This window comes from Colias croceus, chromosome 21 (assembly GCF_905220415.1).
Source record: "Colias croceus chromosome 21, ilColCroc2.1".
NCBI lineage: Eukaryota > Metazoa > Arthropoda > Insecta > Lepidoptera > Pieridae > Colias > Colias croceus.
The window spans coordinates 3,680,422-3,702,237 of NC_059557.1; the positions used below are offsets into that span (position 1 = coordinate 3,680,422).

Below are 21,816 nucleotides of genomic sequence, written 5' to 3' on the forward strand. Positions count from 1 at the left end.
TGCTTAATGCTTCTTTTTCTCGAACCGTCAACGACAGGGTGATGGCATGAATTTATTAATTAATTTATGTTAAGTATTCAGTAGAAGGGGTGTTTAGGAATTTGCCCGTTGCTTAAATTCGACTTAATGACTGTGTTATTTTCGCATCTTAATATCTTTTTGCGCCGTTTCTTTTTAGAGATCGTAAAGAGTTAAGACTACAGTAAAGTACAGTAGAGTTATACGTAGCAAATGTTTTGTTATGACTTTCATTTGTCAACACCCTTGTATAGAAAAATTTAGACTTATTACTTATCTGAATTATTTTTATTTCTTTCCGTAATCATTTCTCTGTTTATAACTAAGTTATAACATCTTTACGCGCAGGAAAGAACAAAGATTTTAGTTTTACATTACATTACATATTACCAATAACTATCTACCTATTTTAGTTGACATAAAAATAAAATTTAACATATTAATATCAAATAAAATTATTATAAAATCCACATTTAATAAAGCCAGCAAACAAAAGCATCAACCTCTATAGAGGCATCGACGACGCAAGGCACCAGTAGGGAGAGCCTTATTCAAAAAAGGGAAAAGACGAAGAAAAAAGTTATAACGTCATATTGTTTTGCCAAGGGGTGGGAGGGGGCTAGTGCGGGAGATAAGGCGTTATGACATCCTATGTATATTTTAGTATGATGTTTTATACGATTTGAAATACGGATTTTAAAGTTAAGTTTCGTGTAGAAGAATGGTAAAGTGTAGGTGGAAACTTTGAATGATGTTAAAATGGTCTGAGTGCAACCTTTTTTCAAATAATGAAATAATATTTATGCAATTTATATAACAACTTGATTTATATGGTAGAGCCGACTCTGTTATCTTTTAATTTTTAATGTAAATTTACTACCGTATAGTGTCTCATTAAGTAAACATTTTCATAAGGAAGACTTAAATTTTTAACACATTTTTATCGATCAGCGTAATACCCTCAAATTTGAGCTACCTGTGTCTGATTTTTGAATAGTAATGAAATGTTAATTAAACACTTTTAATTATATTGATGACACATAACTTTATTGAACTCTTTTATAGAGAAATTCATTTGTAGACTGTAATGTAACTATCTATATTTTTATTTCTTATACCTACTCAAATAATTGTAGGCCAAGTGCACCAACAAAGACTTTAAACGCCGGCCACAGAGTGTATTATTAAGCTGGTAAAGTCGTTTACAAGTAAACCTCAGGCGGTTATGTTACATGACAATCGTTATTGTTCACATAAGCTTATTAAATTATTGTACCACTTAATTTGGTTCAAATATAAATCAATACATTAAAAGCAATGTTAGAATTTAGATGAACCATTGGAAGACAAAAGTTCAACCACTCTGTAGTTTCCACTCTTAATTGAAGAATAGGTAATTATTTAAACATCGGAAAATGACGAAAAATTTAGAAAATTCATAGTTCGTTAGTGAATATAGTTAGTATAGTTTCCCAAGTGGCGATGTGCGATCTATAGAGTAATTGAATTAAATAAATCAAATATTGAATATTAAATACGGAAATTTGTTTCTACATATTTTAGTTTTTTTTTCAGAAACGCTTTTAAATCCTATTATACATTACTGTTTTAGAGGTCTGCAGGTTTTCGTGCAGTATTTTTAATGATGTTATATGAAACAATTATAAATTACAAATTAATCGTCTTACAATGCAAATATCTACAATTAAAATACGAATGTGATGAACGATCATTGTCATACGTGATGGAACGTATGCTGTAGTGTTAAGAATAAAACGTTCGTATCTTCCAAATAATCAAGTATATCAAAAAGGTACTCACACTAGGTATATTATCCGAAGTACACACTCCTTCACTGAGCAGGCGATCTCTGATCTCCCAGGCGAAGATAGAAGGGCATTCACGTTTGTACTGGGCTATCTTGCTGACCACCTCTGCGGTGGCCACCCGGGGTTTTGAACCACCGATCGCACGAGGTCGAATGGAACCCGTTTCGTAGTATCTGTGAAGTAGAAGACTGTTTATATGGGCATATTGATTTGTACAAATATATATGTACATAGAAATATGAATTACATCATGGACAATTAAATTGGCTATGTTATGTATTTGTGAAATGTTTCAAACAAATTTTTTCGTTTGCTAACCAAAATGTAAAAAAATAAGATGCATTTAAATGAATATAACTATAGAAACATTTCAATTATGCTGGCTGTTTCATACTCGTGAAAAAACTGTCAACTCACCTTTTCATTCAATTCTTGAACAAAAATAGTTACATAATTTAAAGGAAATCATCGAAGGTTAAATTGGTCGTGAATATTACTATATATTGAGCTTCTGTTTATATTTTGGCGAAACACGTGTATGAAATTAGTGCGAATTTTCCCTTATATAAAATACGTTGAAAAAGTCCCGGAAAAACGTTGTTCTGCCTTACGAATATGAAAGATAAGAATAGGAATATGAAAAATAGGTATTTTTCCAATTCTCAGACCTAGCTATATGCATACAAAATTTCATGAAAAACGTTCAAACCGTTTCGGAAGAGTTTTACTACAATCATGAGAATTGTTCCTGTTTTTCAAAAAGTTTTAGATCTAGGCTTATATTTCCAAAAAGATCTATATCCAGGCTTTTTATATTTACAATGTTAAAAAGGTTTCCTGTGCCGATATCACACGGCAGAAGTTTTTATCTAATATCAAGTTGCGAACTGGTTTGGTGTCAGGTTCTTGAAGACGTATTTTGTTTTATTACCTGGCCATATGTTTACTATGAGTTTTTTAGTATGCTAAAATATACCTTATAACGTTTGGGAAATGTTAACTGTATTGATATTATGAATTAATTATTAATCTTGTTTTTATTATTTACACGACTCTACAAGTATTTTATGTCATCGTATTGTTTCCCAGAAAAGTGACTCTTATTAAAAAAAACGACGTGTGGCACTCGGGGACTGCCGCGGTAGAGCTGTTGCATGCTATGCCTTCAAGCCACACATACCTCCGCCCGTCGGAGTGGGGAGCGTGAGGTTTTTTCGTTACGGAATTTCTCGATTCGGTCCCCGCGCTCAAGGCCCGCGATAGAAGCTATGCAATAGCTTAAAAAAATGTTTTTGTGTAATAAATCTTCTCTATTGCTATCTACATATTTATATTTAAAAAATCTTCGAAATTTATGTGGTTGAGCTTGGAAATCTTAGACACAACATTATTTAATTTATTTTGTATTCTATTCACATCGCAAAAATGTTGTTTTTTATATACATATGAGTCAAGAATATAAATAATCAATATTAGTAAATGCAATTAAAAATCTCAAACAAACTCAAACTCAAATCGACATGGAATTCCGTTATCAGTAAGTAAAACCTCAATATTCATATCAACCGCAAACTTAATAAAAATCAATATTCAATGCGTCATGAAAATAGACCGTGTCACGTTACACGTCTGTCACCTAAAACCAACCTTCGGAGTTACCTTGTCCGTCGAATAATACCGTCAATTTATATTTTCAATATTTATTCCATTAATCTCTTCGATCGGGTATTTTTAATCTGGCCGGTTTGGCTGTTTTGCTATGAAATGTGGTTGCAACTATGATACTGCGGTTGGGGCCTGTTAGACCTCGTATTGATTACAGGCAACATTTTTCGGATAACTGGGTGTAGTGTTGCCAGCGCTGGTCGGGATCTATGCTACTACGTTATGACGATTGTGGTTTGATCTTGGATATTACGATTGATTGAGCGGTTTGATTGATCCGGTTCAAGGATTAGTGGTGACTGAGAACAGTAGCCCAATAGAATCTAATTTGAAAATTTAATCGATATCCTTTGATAAACACTTCTATATCTTTTATTATCCTTTCCATTCCATAGTTTCAATAGTCCAAGCTGTAGAAATTCTGTAGAAATATTATGTTAAATCCTCGATGATCTTCTGCTGCGTGGTGTCGGGCAGTAACAGCGGTCTGCTGTTCACGTGAGGAATAAGTAGAATGTGGCAAAAAAGCGACAATACGTTACCTGCCGAGTATCTTAGACACGCAGCCGTTGGAGACCTGCAGGATCCTGCTGATGTCGCAGGGCCGCGCCCCCGAGTGCGCCAGCTCGACGATCTTCTGCCGCGTGGAGTCGGGCAGCGGTCTGCCTCCTACAAACACGCCGCCGAGCTGGTTAACACCGCTGTGACCTGTTCACCACAAGCCTGCTTACTCTAATTAATCAAGTTTCCACTTCATGATGCACAGACTTATAATGTAACAGGTTCTGCCACAGCAATGCAGCGAACGAGCTTACAAGAAACGCAACGCAGATGTGCGTTTTTTGTAAGTTACAAGAATGTTATTTGGTTTAGTGAGTTAATATATCTAGGTCTAAATACTACGTGGCTTGATTTGGCTTATAGGGATGACACATACACTAAAAAGCTTAATATTAATCTGAAAAATAGCGTTCTTGAATTATTATTACAATTATTTTATAAGGTGATGTGATTAATAATATTTCAAGCTTGCGTGTACTTGTGTGAAAATATATAGCAACTTGTGACGAATACGGTTTGTTAAAGCCGATTAATAAAATCGAAGATGTTATAAGCGAATTCTAGACACATTACCTATAAGAAACTACCTGTAAGAAATCGAAAGGCAAACACTACTCAAATCGTTTCGTTGTGAGAATCTGATCAAAATATTGACAACTTTTGATATCATCTAATGCTATTAAATATTGTATCAACGTAATAGATATTTGGATTGCCTTCTTCAATGACATAACTAAGTAAATAGAGATGGAGTATCGTCTGTTATGTAATTAATCTTGCTAACAGATAGATAGGGAGGCGAGGTAGCTAAATGGCGTAATTAAACGGCGCCGTCGAGACTTCACGATAGATAAAATAATCGAGACGATCAAAATCGATAGATAAAATAATTTCGAAAAGAAAAGCTTCTATGGTAAAAACCATTTTAGCGGTGGGTTTGGCGTGTACGGATTTTCAAAAATGTAAAAAAAAATAGTTACTTGGGCATTCTCGAGCGCGTCAGATATTCATACTACGTATGCCCCAAGTGCCTCTGATAACAACGGTATACTAATCTGCCGGTTTGCGTGGTGGGGCTAGGCATATTAATTCGTCAAAAATGCACAAAAAAAAAATTTACTCGAGCGCGTCAGATTTTCGGAAGGGGTGTTAAGTAGGCCCCAAGGAAGCTCCCCTTAAAAAAACTGACGATTTCGGCGTGACGATAAGTTACGATGAATTTTTGAAAATGCAGAAAAAAAAAGTCCTTTTGAAATACTCGAGCGCGTCAGATTTTCATAGGGGAGGTTTATCTCGGTCTCCTGAAAGCATATTTTCTTAATCTGACAAAAATGTTGGTGGGTTCTCTTAATCTGACCGAAAAAGGTTTGAGAGTTTCTTTTTTTTAATCATCGTTATTTCATATCAATTTTTCTTAACACCCTCAGTTTTCGAGATATACTAAAAAAACCGGAAGTTTGAGTTTTTATGATGCTTCAAGTCAAAAAGTTTTAACTTTGGACAAAAATGTAAAGAGACCTTTTTTGTGTAAAATAAAATTACCTTTTTTGTTTATTCAAACTTTTTTTTTTGTAAAATGTATCGTTCGCGACTTATATACTGCAACGCCTTTTTCGGAAGACGAAATGGCTCCTCCAGGCTTCCGGTCACGCGGAAACCGGCAGCTTTTGTATTTTTAGTAAGTTTTAGATTATATTCTTCAAAATAAAAATAAAAACAATCGCGCTCGAGAATGCCGGATTAACGTTTTTTTTTTACAAGTTCGCGACCCTATAACTTGGCGGCGTCAAGGACTTATCGTCAGATTAGTTAAATTTAGTCTTAAAACACTAAAATCAACCCCCAATATCTTAATCTGACGCGCTCGAGTATTTCAGACTATCGATTTTTTTTTACTAATCTGATCGTCTATCCTGGGCGCGCGTCACTACTTAAAGAGCTAAATAGTTAACAAGGTTGTTCTATTAGGTCTAAGGTATCTCTCATATCTTAATCTGCCACGCTCGAGTATTGCAGAAAATTCCCCTCTTCGCCTCCCTATCTAAGATCAATAAACTTCTAATAACTTTGTCAAAGCAATACTATTGATCCTCTCAGTGTCAATATTCCAATCAGACTCATAAAATAAACAATGGTGGTCACCATTACCTTTACCTTTGTGCGCCAAGTCGTCCATCCTGTCGAGAAGCTGGTCCGGCGGCCAGGGTGAGATGGGGGTGATCTGCTGCGCTGGCAGCATCGTGTATACCCCGTATTCTTCTATGGTGATGCCCTTTGTAAACATGGTATGAGTTTATAGTACAGGGTGCTTTTTTATGGTACAGGATGCTTTTTTATGGTAGGTACAGGTGATTTTTATAGTACCTACAGCTACATGTTGATGTTTTTCGGAGGTTAAATTTCAAACTCAAACTCAAACTCAAACATTTATTTATTCAATTAGACTTCTTCGAGAAGCACTTTTGAAACGTCAATACATATTTTTAACATTTACCACCGATGCGGAAAGCAGTATCTATGGAGAAGAATCGGCAAGAAACTCCATAGTTGCTCTTTTAAATCATTTCAGTATTACAATTTAATTTTACAAAATATGTAAGTATATTTTAATGTGATACGAAATTTGGTGGACAAAGAATATATTAACATAGTCAAAAGTATAGAATATAGATATTCTGAAGAAGAGGAAAAAGACGAGAACAAAAACGAATTGGTTTTATTACAAACGTAGAATGTTATTAGACCATGCCAATGTGTTATTTAGTTCCTTGTAGAAAGGTATGAAAAAAGAGTAACAAAATCATAATGTAAGGTCAATCATGCTTAGGTGTTAATTTGTAACCTTCAAAGTAAAATTAAAAGTAATTACTACTATTTACTAAAAATATCTCGTAAATACTATGAAACTAATTGATATTGTTTGTTTCTATTGTAAATAAATTGTAATTAATTACCTAGGTAAATAATATGCTTTTCTTATTGATTGCCCAAAGTATTTTATTTGTTTAAAATCTTATTATATACAACATTCGTAAGTCATAAGATATAAAAGAAAAAAAGATAAAACTTACAAAAAAATCTTTACTTAATTTTTTAAGAATTAAAGACTATGACGTCTTTGCCCTTCAAACTTTGGTCCATAATTAAACCTCTTAAGAATACCTCAAAAGAATCTATTATAGCCCTAAAATAGGTACTTTTTTAATATTTTTTTTAAGTTTAAATTGCGTCAGCTGGTTTATCAGACGATCAATTACAATCCTTTACTGTACATTTTACTGTACATTCGTAGCACTTCAAAAAAAAGAAGGAGGTTATCAATTCGGCCGGTAGGTATATTTTTTTTGTTATCAATTCCAAAAAACGCCTAAACAGATTGTGATAAACAATACATAGCATACATATCTACAGGTGTTTAAATTTGAAGCATTTTTTTACGCACAGAATCCACTTAAAAAAAACATTACTTATTTTCATCATTTATTTTAGCCATAACATTTGAAATACATATTGTGCTGGAGCATATTTTTGAATGTTTTTTATACTGAATAGTATACAGGGTGTAATCGTTGATATAATTTTTTTTTATATTTTCTGTTTTATTTTTAAAAAGTTATCATTGTCATTTTATTCATTAGGTAAAGGGCTTTCGATATCAGTTTAATGTTTTTTAATATCTGCAATAATCACGGAATAATCGCCTGTGCACACTTAACGATTACACCCTGTATACCTATACAGGGTGTACCTATGTACATATTAAGTATGAAATCAAGAGCAGATACGTAGGTCCAGAATCCGATAAATAAATGCGATCCAATTTGAGATGCGTAAATGATGAAATTGAATAAATAAGAAAGCCATAAACAAACAAAATCAAATTAGTGAACGAAACAACTGGGAAAAACTTACATCCCCTAATACGACCCTTTAGGAGTTGGTATTTGTATTTATTTGTAAAAAAGTAGACTATGTTTTTTAACAAAATTTTATCCTAATTGGAAAAGGGGTTTTTGTGTTAAATCGTATAAGATAGACATCACTTACAATTTTTAAAGTATGATTGACTCTACACTCTACTTGGGTAAAATCTTCAATTAGATAGATAAAATAGTACAATTTACTTGGAAAATATCACATTACTGGCTGATTTTTTTGTTTAACTTTACATAGAAAATATAGGAACTACAATTAATAAAGATAACTAATAATGTAACCAGCTAAAAGTGCTATCAAGTGATCTAAGTTTCGCTGTAACTGTGAACACTAGATAAACTGATTATTATAGTGCAGCAAGTTGCTTTATATTTTCCAAGTAAATCATTACTTTTTTACATTTTTTAAAACTCAATGAGGAACGTACTTAATAAATGTAAATTGTACCTACCTACTATTACTAGTTGTGTGGCTATAGGATTCTTATATGAATTATTTACTTGATTATAAAATTATTATAACCTCATAATTAAATATTATCACTAATCATAATTATTATCACTTTTCCGATTTTTTTACTATGACCACATGTAAAACAATACTTTTTACTTTTAATGAGTTCCCGACGGCGCCTACTTACATAGGTACCTACGATAAATTGTACCTACCTATTTATTTTAAATCACTTACAGGTATAGGTATCTACAGCATAGAATATGTAGAGTATCATATAAGGCATAATTAAAAAGTGTATATCAGTAGGTATATCGTTTTATTATAACTACTATATATATATATATATATATATATATATATGATTATGTTATCTCAGGTTCAGTTTTACTAAATTGAATTACGTGGTGAAATTAATCGAAGCGGTTTGAGGTCTGCGGAAGTAATGGCAATTAAAAGTTGCCTTCAAAATATCATTTAGAACTATTTTATGAAATGGTATAAAATGTCTGACATTTTTTGAGTATCATCATCATCAGCCCATATACGTTCCCACTGCTGGAACACGGGCCTCCTATGAGGGTACAGGCCATATTATCCACCACGCTGGCCAAGTGCGTGTTGGCGGATGACACATGTCGTCGAACTTTTTAATTCTTCGACATGTCAGTTTCCTCACGATGTTTTCCTTCACCGTTCGAGTTTTTTTGAGTGGGTATATATATGCATTAATAATTTTTTTATTAATCCATTGGGGGTGTTGGGTTAAGGTATGACAATCCAATTTTTATTGCTGTGAAGATGGTTACGTGATGATGTTTTTTAGTGGGTATACCATCCACAAAAAAATATTGACAGAATTTTTATTTTTATTGGCAATAAGTTTTTGAATTAATCATCTTCTTATTTGACATAATATTTGAAAATTTATCGTACGACAAATAAATCAATTGAAATAAAATATAAATTTATTCAGTAATATATTATTCAAGAACCTGTTTATACGTTACCTGTGAGTTTCTTAATAATACTCAAAGGATTATCTACATTTTGAGGTGAAATAGAATGTAGAGATATAAAATAGATGTACCTAGAGTAAAATAAATACCTCAATTCACTAGCCAGCTATGGGTGTTTAATAATTTACCGATACGTAACATTAATTTTATTAATTTAATTTTAACAAGAAATTTTAAATATCGGTATTTTCTAGTAGTTATACCTATAATTTTATTATTGCTCAAAAATATTCCTACACAAGGTCTCTACACAATTAATGGAAATGTACCTTTGCGACATGTGATATACTGATTTAAAAAACCATTATGTATTTAGATTTATAAAATGCGTGCCTTCTACATAATATAATGATATTCATGTTCAAAATCATAAACCACAGGTTCGGCCGTAACCTATGACATCTACATTATCTACCAGATTATATAAGACATATTATTAATCGCTATGAATAAAACACTTTTGCCCAATATATCGTCCCCAATAATTCATTATTGGAAAACCGATATTGTGATTAAATTTCACAGCAGCGTTCAAGCGAAACCTCTAATCATTTACTTGTTTATAGAAAATGTCACCACGTGTGAACATGAATTGTGTTTTTGGAGGGAAAACATTTATTTCCATCGTTATTTTACTGGGTTATGTTACTATTGTTAGAGGAAAAACAAAGCATGATAGTGGACACTTAAGTGAGCGTTTAATTAATGATCTGTATCAGAAATATAAAGAAGCTGTGTCTAATGGTAAGTAATGTAATAATTATAATATGTTTTAAATTTCATTGGGTCTAACAAACTTGTTTCTAGGATTCGACTCTACATTCATTTGAAATTTATTTAAAATTCATTCAAAATCATTTAAAAATCATTTAAAATTCATTTGAAGTTTTTTTTTATATTTTGTGGACCTATCAGTTTCTACTTTTTATGATTTTATCTTCAACACAGCACAACATCTTATTAAGGATATTTGCTACATACATATTCTGAAGATTTTATATTTTATACAGTCAATACCTTTTTTAAGCACATAGGTAGGTAGATAATTCGATCTCTTCATCAATCTTACCATTCTTTTTACATTTATAGATGCGGACATTGTTATACTAAGACGTCTATTTGATCATAATCGTCTATTCGAAATCCATATAAAAAAGTTGAAAGAAGTAAATGGGTTAAAACAGCACAACCTTATGATCAAAGGGAATCCCAGATCCGGTAACAACCCATTTATTTATATAAATAATCCAGTAGAATCGAAACTACCCAACGCGTATTTAACGTTGGAAGAATTTAAAGAAGCGCTTACGAAAAGAGTGGAAAAACAAAGAGAAAAACTCACGACAAAAGCGAGGCGGATAGAGTATCTCGATGTGGATAAAATGAAAAGAGCTTACACTAAAAAAGTACCACGAACAACTTATGAAGACTCTTTACAAACACTTCTCTATGATAAAGGAAATGATATTGACAAATTCCTGAAAAGTTTATACAGCGCTCCCGAAAAGGACATTATGTTAAGAGCATCTGATACGAAAGTAACTAAAAAATCGAAGAAAAAAACATTGGTTACTACGGAATCTTCTATACTTACATCTGAAGATAATTCTAACGCTATTACTGAGACGGTAAAGGATAGGATCGAAGATGCATTACAAATAGAGATAATAGATGAAGCTACAACAAATTCCGATAATACAAACCAGGAAAAAAGTACTAAGCCTGTGCCGTTAAAGAATGAAGAATTTATATATTATAGGCCGGCTGTTGATGATATAGATTCTACTGTAAGAACATCCATTGGTATGGAGGCTGAAGTTACAACAACTTCTTTAGTAGATTTTCCTCGTTCTGAAGTGAGATCGAATAGAGAAGCTGTACAACCAAATAATTATATGACGACGAATTTAAAAGGGGCTCTTAATAAAACTGACAATGATATAAATGATCAAATACCAAAGATTTCTACAAGTAATAATCCCAAGACTATCCAAGTAAATGAAAATGAAGAGAGAGACTCAACAACAGTTTTTCCTAAGCGTGAAACACCGAAACGTAAAAGTACAATAAATAAAACACTAATTAAAAATAAGTCAGTTATTACGAAAAGATCTACGTTAGGGGTAAGTAAAATTTATGATGAATTTGGTTTTTAACATAATTTTTGCTTATGAGATTAAGTACATTTTCTTTTTTTTATTTTCAGAGGCCACTGGTATTTATGGGAGGTCCCTAAATAAATGTACCTAATATAACTTTTTCTTACCTTGTAAACCTTTATAAAACTAAATCCTCGTTATTGGCAATGCAATAACCGTGGTTAAATTTTAACTGCGTTTAGTCATCACTCATTAAAAACGTAATCACTAAGTTTGGCTGTATTAACTAGAGCCTTGCGTGTCGAAAAACGCGAAAATTGTGTTCCCGCCAAACAAATGTCAAACAGTCATGCGCGCGAACATTGTACCTCCAGTTCAGAATAAAGGCGCCACTTCACTGATTACAAAACACAATCTCACGTGGAACTATGACCGTGCCGTCCGCTTATACCTTTACAGAAATGAAGGGCTGATATTATCGAGATAGCTCTATTTGCCGACGCCATGACAGAGAGAGACGGCACTAAAGATTTAACTCCCATTGTAAGCCGCTTACCGTACTTGGGACTGCTCATTTGCGCGAAAAGGACGCTTATATTTTTAGCCGTGTTTCTGTTTTATTTTCGCTCCGCCCTCTTCTCTTTTATTCCCAAGTGGTGGGGCGAAGTTGGACAGTTTTAAATTATCTATTATAATAAAATTATTTCGTGAAATAAGGGGTTGGTTTTGTTAATGATGTGTTTCATTTGCCACGGTGTCCTTAGCGTTAAGTCTACTTCAATAATTATCAATATCACGATTGCATACCTACATTATACTCCTATTAATTTAATTTACTTTTGTTTAGGCTGTAATCATTTAATTAATAAATTTTGAAGTTTACTATAAGAATCATTTTTTTATTATAATTTACATCTTTTATACGGAATGCATACTTTGCAAGTTATGAGAAGAAATACCTACTGCGGAAATTTAATGTATTTCTTGATGCAAGTTCATATTTTCGTTGAAAATAATGTCCACGTTATTTTTCAACACTCGTAATCCTTTAGTCTGAATATCTAAAAAAATATATTCCGTCTCGCTCTCCTAGCTAACCTCTGTAAGAAATATTCGTCATCATATTTTGTACCCTATGCAAATGCATACATGGTGCATTTTCGGTTAATTAATTACATAAAATGGTCTGTCAACATTTGCGGTCGTATTTTGGTTTATCTCCCCCGCACAACAGTTTAGTCGCACAAATATTATCTGTGGCCAATAGTACGTGAGCGCTAACGATTTTCAGCCAATCAAGCGGTCGAAATTTTTGGCTTTACCGTTCCTTTTGTTTTATTATTTGAACGTTATTCGCGACGGTTTTTGTCCGATGTGCTGTTGGTCTTTTTGTTTGCATGTTTAATTGAGTTTTTGAGGATGTTTTCGTTGAGCTCTATTTTACAATGATTACAATGATTAGTATATGGTTCTCTAGTTTGTATATTGTTTTTGCCCGTAGCTGTAGGTATAATCGTAAACATATTGTATAGAAAATGTGGGTTCTGATAATTTAAAAGTATAACGTAGGTATTTGTAATATATAATTATTATAAGATAATTAAATTAGAAAGAAAAAAAACGTTAGATGTTTTACGATCATTCAAGCTTTTTATTGGAAGGCTTGATTTGAAGAACTGTTTAGGTACCTACTTACTTCACTTAAGTGCAAAATGTAGATATCTAGTAAAAGCTGTATTAGATATACAAATCAGTGAATCTAAAATAAAATCACTAGTAGGTATATTAATTTAAAATTTAATTTGTAATTTAAATTGCAATTTTATATTAATTTAAAGTGTACCTAATTATATAAAAAATATTAATTAATTAGAGCAGTGGTGGCTCAGTGGTGAGACCTCGGACTTCGAATCGATAAGTCCGTGGTTCGAGACCAGGCGAGCGCGCAGGATATAAATTGATTTTTCAATTTATCTGCGCATGTTGTAACATCACCACTGCTCGAACGGTGAAGGAAAACATCGTGAGGAAACCGACATGTCGAAGAATTAAAAAAGTTCGACGACATGTGTCATCCGCCAACCCGCACTTCGCCAGCGTGGTGGATTATGGCCTGTACCCTCATAGGAGGCCCGTGTCCCAGCAGTGGGAACGTATATGGGCTGATGATGATGACATAAATCCTCGAATATAATATTAGGAAACATTTTCCTTCTTTAAAATGTACGGTCAACGTCTGACCGTTGACCTATCTGTGCCATATTTTCCAAAACGGCTGATGGAAGATTGTAAAATATGGCACAGATAGGGTGGATACCTACCTGGCTGTAGTTTTTCCATAATAGAGCAGTCGTATAGAAGATATTACCTAGCCTATCCATAGTCTATCCATGATCCATCTGACCATCTCCACAAAATTAGAAGGCATTAGGATTTACGAAAGTTAATCTAATACCTAAATATACATTAAGTATGTAAAGGACAACAAATGGACACAAAAATCATTAAGCTTCTTGTACACAGTACACAGGTACTATCCTTGCCTTGATGGGAGAAATATGAAGATCAAGATCAAGACTGGTGATTATCCTATACCTCCGATAGAATCAGCTAGTATTTCTGCGTGAAAGAGTAACAATCATCCATGCCTCTATCAGAAGTGTAGCGTGCCTTGGCGGGGCCCCGTATAAAAATTTGTTTGGGGGCCCTAAGGAAGGGTAAGATTTCTCACAAAAGCGCACGTTGGGGGCCCCTTGGCGCAGGGCCCCGTATAATTGATACGGCAGATACGGCGGTAGCTACGCCCCTGGCCTCTATATACAAACTTTCGCGTTTATAATATTAGAAATAGGATTAGCTTCAGCATTTTGGCCTGAATTTAGACTAGATTTCCATATTGTATATGAAGACAGCTACACATTATTTTCGCAATATTGAATGTCGAAGTATTTTTCCAAGAATTTCCATCAGTATTCTCACAATAAATAACATGTATAATGATCTAAGGTAAAAACGGAATAAGATTATTATCCACAGTAAAGGAAATGAAGATTAACCAGACTGGCGTAGGACGTAAGTAGGTAAGTATACAGTATGCGTGGTATACTACGTTCACATAGGTCTGATGAAAATTATGGTTTGAAAATTATAACGTTACGAGTTACGACAATTTATACCTATGGGGTATTTATTTATTTATGACACTTTATTGTACAGTTCCAGTAATAAAAACATATAATTTAACATGGAAAACATGAACATATGGTACTTGCAAAATAGGCGGCCTTATTGCTTAAAGTAATCTCTTCCAGGCAATCATAAAACATATATATAAGTAGTATGGTGTAGTTATTTTTCTTAAATGGAAGGTGACTGTTACAAATACCTGGTATGCCTGTAATAAAATAAAACGTAAGGTTTACAGCTTTTTACAGCCTACAGCACAGGTATCATGAAAAGTTCAAAAGAATAGGTTTGAAAACATTTCCATGGTTTTAGGTCTGAATCGAAAGAAAAATCGTAGGTATTGAGACAGTTATTTAGTTACAGTTATCATAATACAAAAGTAGGTAGTACGTCTTCTCAAAGGTAAACCTTACGTTTCCAGACATTTTGATTACTTCTTAATTTACTACAACCTTTGCAAGAGGTAGGTACCAACTAGCATATAAAAGGGTTATTTATTAACCTTATTTACCATACAAAAGGCGCTACATAATTGTTAGATGTTATCTCGACCACGGTCTCATATAACGTTGCAATGTGCAACCACTGGGCTCACTTCCTACACAGCACTGCGATAAAAATGCTAATTACTATTATAATAATTATGTTTCTATTCTAGTACTTTGTGCACGGATGTTGGATGAATTAAGTGAAATGATGGTGTCATCTGATGTAGGTAAAAAACTGTGGTCCTTAGGTATTTGTGTAAGAGAAAGTAGCCTTCGGTTAAGATAATGAAAAACTTCCAAATGACGACAATGAAGGCCGGGCGAAGCAGCTAGACCTGAAAGATAGATAAATTATGTTGTTAGGTTACTTACCAAATAGGTAATACCTTTTATGCACCATGAATTTTCTATCTAAGTACATACAAATTATAATTACGTTTGAAATTGCTACTATGGCTTCGTTTCTTATTTTAATTTCCCGACGTTATAAGAAAATCTCACTAATATTTAAAATAAGAACTTATAAGCAAAATTTTTAATTGTGTAATTCCTCGCGTAACCGCTAGAGGCGCTGTACCAAATGCAATACAATATTAAAATGTTGTTAAAGTCTTTTTTACTACCTTTGAAACAAATTCTAAGATATGAGCATCAAATATTATTTTAAAATAGTTATTAAATTTCGTTTTGTTCATACCTATAATTGCCATTAGAAATTATTCTTAGAACTTGATATCAAAAGAGAGAAATGCACAAAAATATAATTGCGAATCAATACCTCACTTAAAAACTCTTTTAATAGAAATATAATTTATAACAGTAATTCTACGCTGCTATATTTAACATAAACAGCTCACTGGCGCCATCTATGGGATGGTAAGTGAAATTTAATGTTTCAACCACCCCATAGATGGCAGCACTGTAGCTAGTATTTTTTCTTAAAAACAGTAGATGGCAGTTACATTGATTTTGAGAACTGAAAGTTGAAAAGGGAAGCTTATTTGAAATTTTGGGTAATAACGTTAGGTGGCGCTAGTATCAAAATAAGTTTTCATTCGAGCCACTAAAAACAATGGTTGATAAAGAGCTTAAATTAGAAAGGAATATTTTTAAATAAAATGATAATATTGCTATGTTATAAATTATAACTATAATATCAATAACTATGGAGGTTACTGTGATATTATGTAAATGTAAAATGATCAGTCATCTAAATAATATATTATGGTCTTACCATACAATACAATTCAAACATTAGTCTATAATAACTTACCAAGTCTTACCATACAATATAAATAGGGAGGCGAAGAGGGGAATTTTCTGCAATACTCGAGCGTGGCAGTTTAAGATATGAGAGATATCTTAGACCTAATAGAACAAACTTTTTCACTATTTAGCTCTATATGTAGTGTCGCGCGCCTAGGATAGACGATCAGATTAGTAAAAAAAAATCGATAGTCTGAAATACTCGAGCGCGTCAGATTAAGATATTGGGGGTTGATTTTAGTGTTTTAAGACTAAATTTAATTAATCTGACCATAAGTCCTTGACGCCGCCGAGTTATAGGGTCGCGAACTTGTAAAAAAAAAACGTTAACCCGGCATTCTCGAGCGCGATTTTTTTTATTTTTATTTTGAAGAATATAATCTAAAACTTACTAAAAACACAAAATCTGCCGGTTTCCGCATGACCGGAAGTCTGGAGGAGCCATTTCGTCTTCCGAAAAACGCGTTGCAGCATATAAGTCGCGAACTTTACTTTTTCAAAAAAAAAAAAGTTTAAGTAAACAAAAAAGGTAATTTTATTTTACAAAAAAAGGTCTCTTTTCATTTTTGTCCAAAATTTAATTTTTTTTTACTTGAAGCATCATAAAAACTCAAACTCCCGGTTTTTTGAGTATATCTGGAAAACTGAGGGTGGTAAGAAAAATTGATATGAAATAACGATGATTAAAAAAAAGAAACCCACAAACCTTTTTCGGTCAGATTAAGAGAACCCACCAACATTTTTATCAGATTAAGAAAATATGCTTTCAGGATACCTAGATAAACCTCCCCTATGAAAATCTGACGCGCTCGAGTATTTCAAAAGGACTTTTTTTTTCTGCATTTTCAAAAATTCATCGTAACTTATCGTCATGCCGTAATTGTCAGTTTTTTTAAGGGGAGCTTTCTTGGGGCCTAATTAACACCCCTTCCGAAAATCTGACGCGCTCGAGTAATTTTTTTTTTGTGCATTTTTCACGAATTTATATGCCTAGCCCCACCACGCAAACCGGCAGATTAGTATACCGTTGTTATCAGAGGCACTTGGGGCATACGTAGTATGAATATCTGACGCGCTCGAGAATGCCCAAGTAACTGTTTTTTTTTTTTACATTTTTGAAAATCCGTACACGCCAAACCCACCGTTAAAATGGTTTTTACCATAGAAGCTTTTCTTTTCGAAATTATTTTCTCTTTCGATTTTGATAAGTCTCGACGACGCCGTTGAATAACGCCATTTAGCTACCTCGCCTCCCTATCTAATACAATTCAAACGTCTAACTTGAAACGTCACTTTAATAGTTGTCTATGTGAAATACCTACGAAAAAACCAGATTAAAGTTGAATAATAACTTACTTAAATACTATTTAACACGTTAGCTGCGAAACAGGGCTTGAAACACCCTGTCCGTGTCTCGTCGTTATAGCGGTAGGAAAAAACTTAAACTTTTCTGTCGTGCGGGAGGCATAACTTCCATCTGGTTCAGTGTAGGAAAGTGATATCTATATATCTGAGATGTGCTATTGATTCCTAGTTCAATGGTATACCGACCTTAATACCGGGTTTCTTAGACCTCGTGCCGCACTGAACAAATAAAAATTCTAACACAGTGCGGAACGAGGTTGCGAACACCTCGTACCACCACGCACCTCGTACCGCACCCTAAGCTAGCTTCACGCGGTTAGTGTTGTGCAACGCATTCGAGACTATTTGTGGAACAACTTATTGAAGCTTTTACAAAGAAGGACTTGAATGTGGATACAGGTAATTTTCAAACATCCTAACTACTCGTTAAGTATAATAAATATCGTTAATAGAAACGTGAATGTGACATGTTGAGTAACTTTCTTCAAATAGGTTGATAATCATGATTACTATTAGTGTGTTTGTTCAATGAATCAACTAGCGGCAAATCCAAAACACCCGGCAATCGGTGTATGGCTCATCAAAATTTAACTCTTGCCCAAGTCAACAAGCCAACAAACAAGGCACATCATCTCTTAAAGGGATCCAAGAAGAGTAGATGTGTAGGATGTTACGAAAAACTCCGCACCTTCTTAACAAGTCGTGAGGCCGAAAAAGGTAAAGAAAATTCTCACAGAATGCACTGGTTGCAAACAATATTATTGTTTGGCCTGTTTTAATGAAAAACATCCATAAGTTTGATAAATAAATACAATTAAATAAAATCGATATTTCTTTTCCCATCACTAAATTATATGAAAAACTGCTATTGTTCAGTGCGGTATGGGGTACATCAGACCCCACATTTTATTTTAACCCTAGAATCTAAACTAACTAATCTAACCACGGGCGACGGTAGATTTAGTTTAATGAACTCATTGTTAATAATAATCACGACAAAAGCCGCACACTTTGTCTTATTTGGCGCCAAAAAAACGATTTTGGTCTCCTACGGGCGGTGGGGTTTAATATGCCTCGTGCCGCCACAATCTCTGGTATAGGACAAGGTTTAAAACGACCCGTAACGCAGTAATGGAAAGTACAGATATTTCTGTGCCGCAGTGAACGTGTTAACCTGTAAAATAAAATAAAAAAACATTTTCATTTTCATTCAGGATGGTCTCTTTGGATTGGCAATATTTTCTTTTAAATATGAAATCGCTAGTAACTCTTATAGCTTAAGTACCTACCTACTTAAAGGCAGAATATTCTGTCTTCTGTTATACGCACCTATTTTATAAGACCCATAATTACCCTTTTGTTAAATTAAAGGTACCCTATTTGAAGGGTACCTAAGGGACAGAAATAGATCAAAATCTGTTAATAAATTAAATCTCATGTTCCTTTAATCAATGACCAATTAATATGATAAATATTTGTAGACGTTGGTAATAACATCAAGCATCTCATGCGGTATTTGCTGTTTGCTATTGCAAAGTCAATATAATATTTATAAAAGCAGAACATATTTTGAATTAGCCGATAAGTGAGTAGCCAGCCAATCTCTGAATCTACTAAACTGAAATAAACCTTCTTTTACCATCGTAAAGCTATCTTTAAAGAGTATCATAGGTTATTTTTCTATGCCGGGTTAACCTGGGCGAAGCTGGAGCAAGTGACAGGTCAGTAAAGTTTTTTCTTCAAGTAATTTCCCATCATAGTACGTTGGTATTCATTATGTATATACAGTAATAGGTATTCTAGCTGAAAGGATAATGTAGTCATTTGTATACTTAATCAACGGGTAATGCAATCATGTAGGTAAATAGTTTAATTAATTTGGACCCTGCTGAGAATAGTTTACAAATTAGCAGTTAATTTCATTAAAAATGTAGGTGTCCAAGGCTTATCTAATAGTAAGGTAGAAGAGGTAATTAACGCCCGCCTAACAAAAATCTAATTTTTTATTTATTAAAACTACTTTAAAGCACATAAACAGACGACGAATAGGTTTGATATTTCTTTCTAAACCGAAAAATACCAATCAAAACGTGAAACTATTTATGTTTCATGACATAAAGACATCTTTTTAAAAACCTTTTCTTGGGCGTTTATAGAAATACTGTGTTAAATAGCGCCCGTTTATGAAAGAAAATTGAGTATGCCTAAAATAAGTTTTTATAGAATTTCTGCTAAGTAAAATATAAAAAGCACGTTATAAAATTTCTTTATCAAAAATAAAAGAAGCTCAAGAAAGAAAATTTAGTATTAAAACTATAAAATTCGTAACACACATAAAGTGACTTGTTTCTTCAAGTTGTAACGATTTTATACTTTTTTATTTTAGTTTAACTAATCAACGTAAATATTAGTAATCTTCTACCACACTTTAAACAAAAAAAAAACTAATTTAACGCCCCAAGGTCCGTTTACTGGGCGTTATTACGCGACTGGGCGTTATTGACATTTTTTTAAAATTTCGAAGTAATTAAGTAAATCATTTTGAAAATATTTACAGAATATGAAGTGTGGTTATGTATATTACTGCCAAAGTGTAAAATAATCCAAGGAATAACTCAAAAACAACTGAAAACTTATAGTTTCGTTAGAAGAAATTTTTATAACAGCCAGTGCACGTCTAACGCTCTTGAAACGAAAGCTGCTACTGGCAAAGATGGCGACTCCAGACTTAAGCAACCGCGCTAGGCGCGTTCCTATTGGTGCAATTCATATGTGCATGAGGTACGATGCGGGTCTATTGAATATAAGTGGGTTTTTTGAAGTTCGGGCGTTATTTAACAGAGGGCGTTAATTGACACACCTACCTTATATTATTAAAAACAGAAGGTCTCGTTTATTTTATTTTATTGACTACTTTTCTCTTCAAATTGTACGGGCTGCCGGCTGTGACGTCATAAGCAGGTCTCTACTCAAATCATGGTCTAATTGTTTATCAAAATTCGTCATCCAATATAATTTGAACATAATTTTCGTTTTATCTCTTGTGATATATTAATTATTATGATAGATATACCTACCTACATTAATTATATAAGGTCTATGCAAACTGCTGTAAAAAAGAATTATTAGAAGGATAATAAGTACGTTGTTTTGTATAGATATAGATTTATTGAAAGGCAATATACCTATCTTCTATTAAGTAACTATTCAGTATTAGGTACATCTAGTTAAATTGTTACATACGGCATTGTTATTATTAGGTACTTACCTTAATATATTAATCGTTAATAATCATAATAACCGCGACGATACAAATTATTGACCTTAGATAGGTACCTACTATTTACCCGATAGATTTTAAAACCGTAGACTGGTACAAAAACAATGCCCTTCAAACATACTTACGTAATGTAAATTCTATTTCGAGTTGTAGATCTAAGTGTGATCTTAATATTGTCACGTAGCACACTCACTCACAATTTGTACTAAGTGTGGACGCTACATGCATTATTCATTCATTCATCTGAACAATCTGTTTCGTAAGTCGGTTAATGAGGATGTGTGTTTGGGGATAGGTTAAAAATCGTCTGGGGCGTTATAAGTACATTCTATATTAAGTATACGTATCTAAAATAAAATAAGGACACTTTTAGTCTTTTAACAAAATTCTGCTTGCATAAAACTAAAACTGCTTACGATTCTAATAGGTACCTAGGTATAACAAAGTATGGAAGCTGTGCTATCTACCTCTGTGAAAATTTCAGTTAAAGCTGTTCAGCTATTATTGCTATGTAGGTACCATTAATGTCAAACATTCCCCTTTATAATTCCCCATAGGTAATTAAACTTAGTTAAACGAAAGTCGGATTGAATAAGCAACATCAGGATTGTTTAGTTGATAGGTTATACGAATTTTGTGTGTACATTTGGT

The 21,816-nt window shown here is 33.2% G+C and overlaps 2 protein-coding genes across 2 annotated transcripts in view; one reads left to right on the forward strand and one right to left on the reverse strand.

The window, feature by feature from the left end:
• Nucleotides 1-11,873, reverse strand: part of LOC123701409 (paired box protein Pax-6-like) — a 49,156-nt gene extending 37,283 nt beyond the window's left edge. Inside the window, exons 1-4 of the mRNA XM_045648872.1 lie at nucleotides 11,748-11,873; nucleotides 6,228-6,345; nucleotides 4,055-4,220; nucleotides 1,840-2,020 (exon numbers count right to left, since the gene is read on the reverse strand). Of these exons, the coding sequence (XP_045504828.1) occupies nucleotides 1,840-2,020; nucleotides 4,055-4,220; nucleotides 6,228-6,312 (432 nt within the window). The 5' untranslated portion in view covers nucleotides 6,313-6,345; nucleotides 11,748-11,873. The remainder of the gene's footprint in view (nucleotides 1-1,839; nucleotides 2,021-4,054; nucleotides 4,221-6,227; nucleotides 6,346-11,747) is intronic.
• Nucleotides 10,000-14,207, forward strand: LOC123701551. Its single transcript, XM_045649054.1, has 3 exons — nucleotides 10,000-10,225; nucleotides 10,571-11,536; nucleotides 14,104-14,207. Exons 1-3 carry the CDS (start codon nucleotides 10,051-10,053, stop codon nucleotides 14,205-14,207), a joined length of 1,245 nt encoding a protein of 414 aa, XP_045505010.1. The 5' UTR covers nucleotides 10,000-10,050.
• Nucleotides 14,208-21,816: the final 7,609 nt, after the last annotated feature.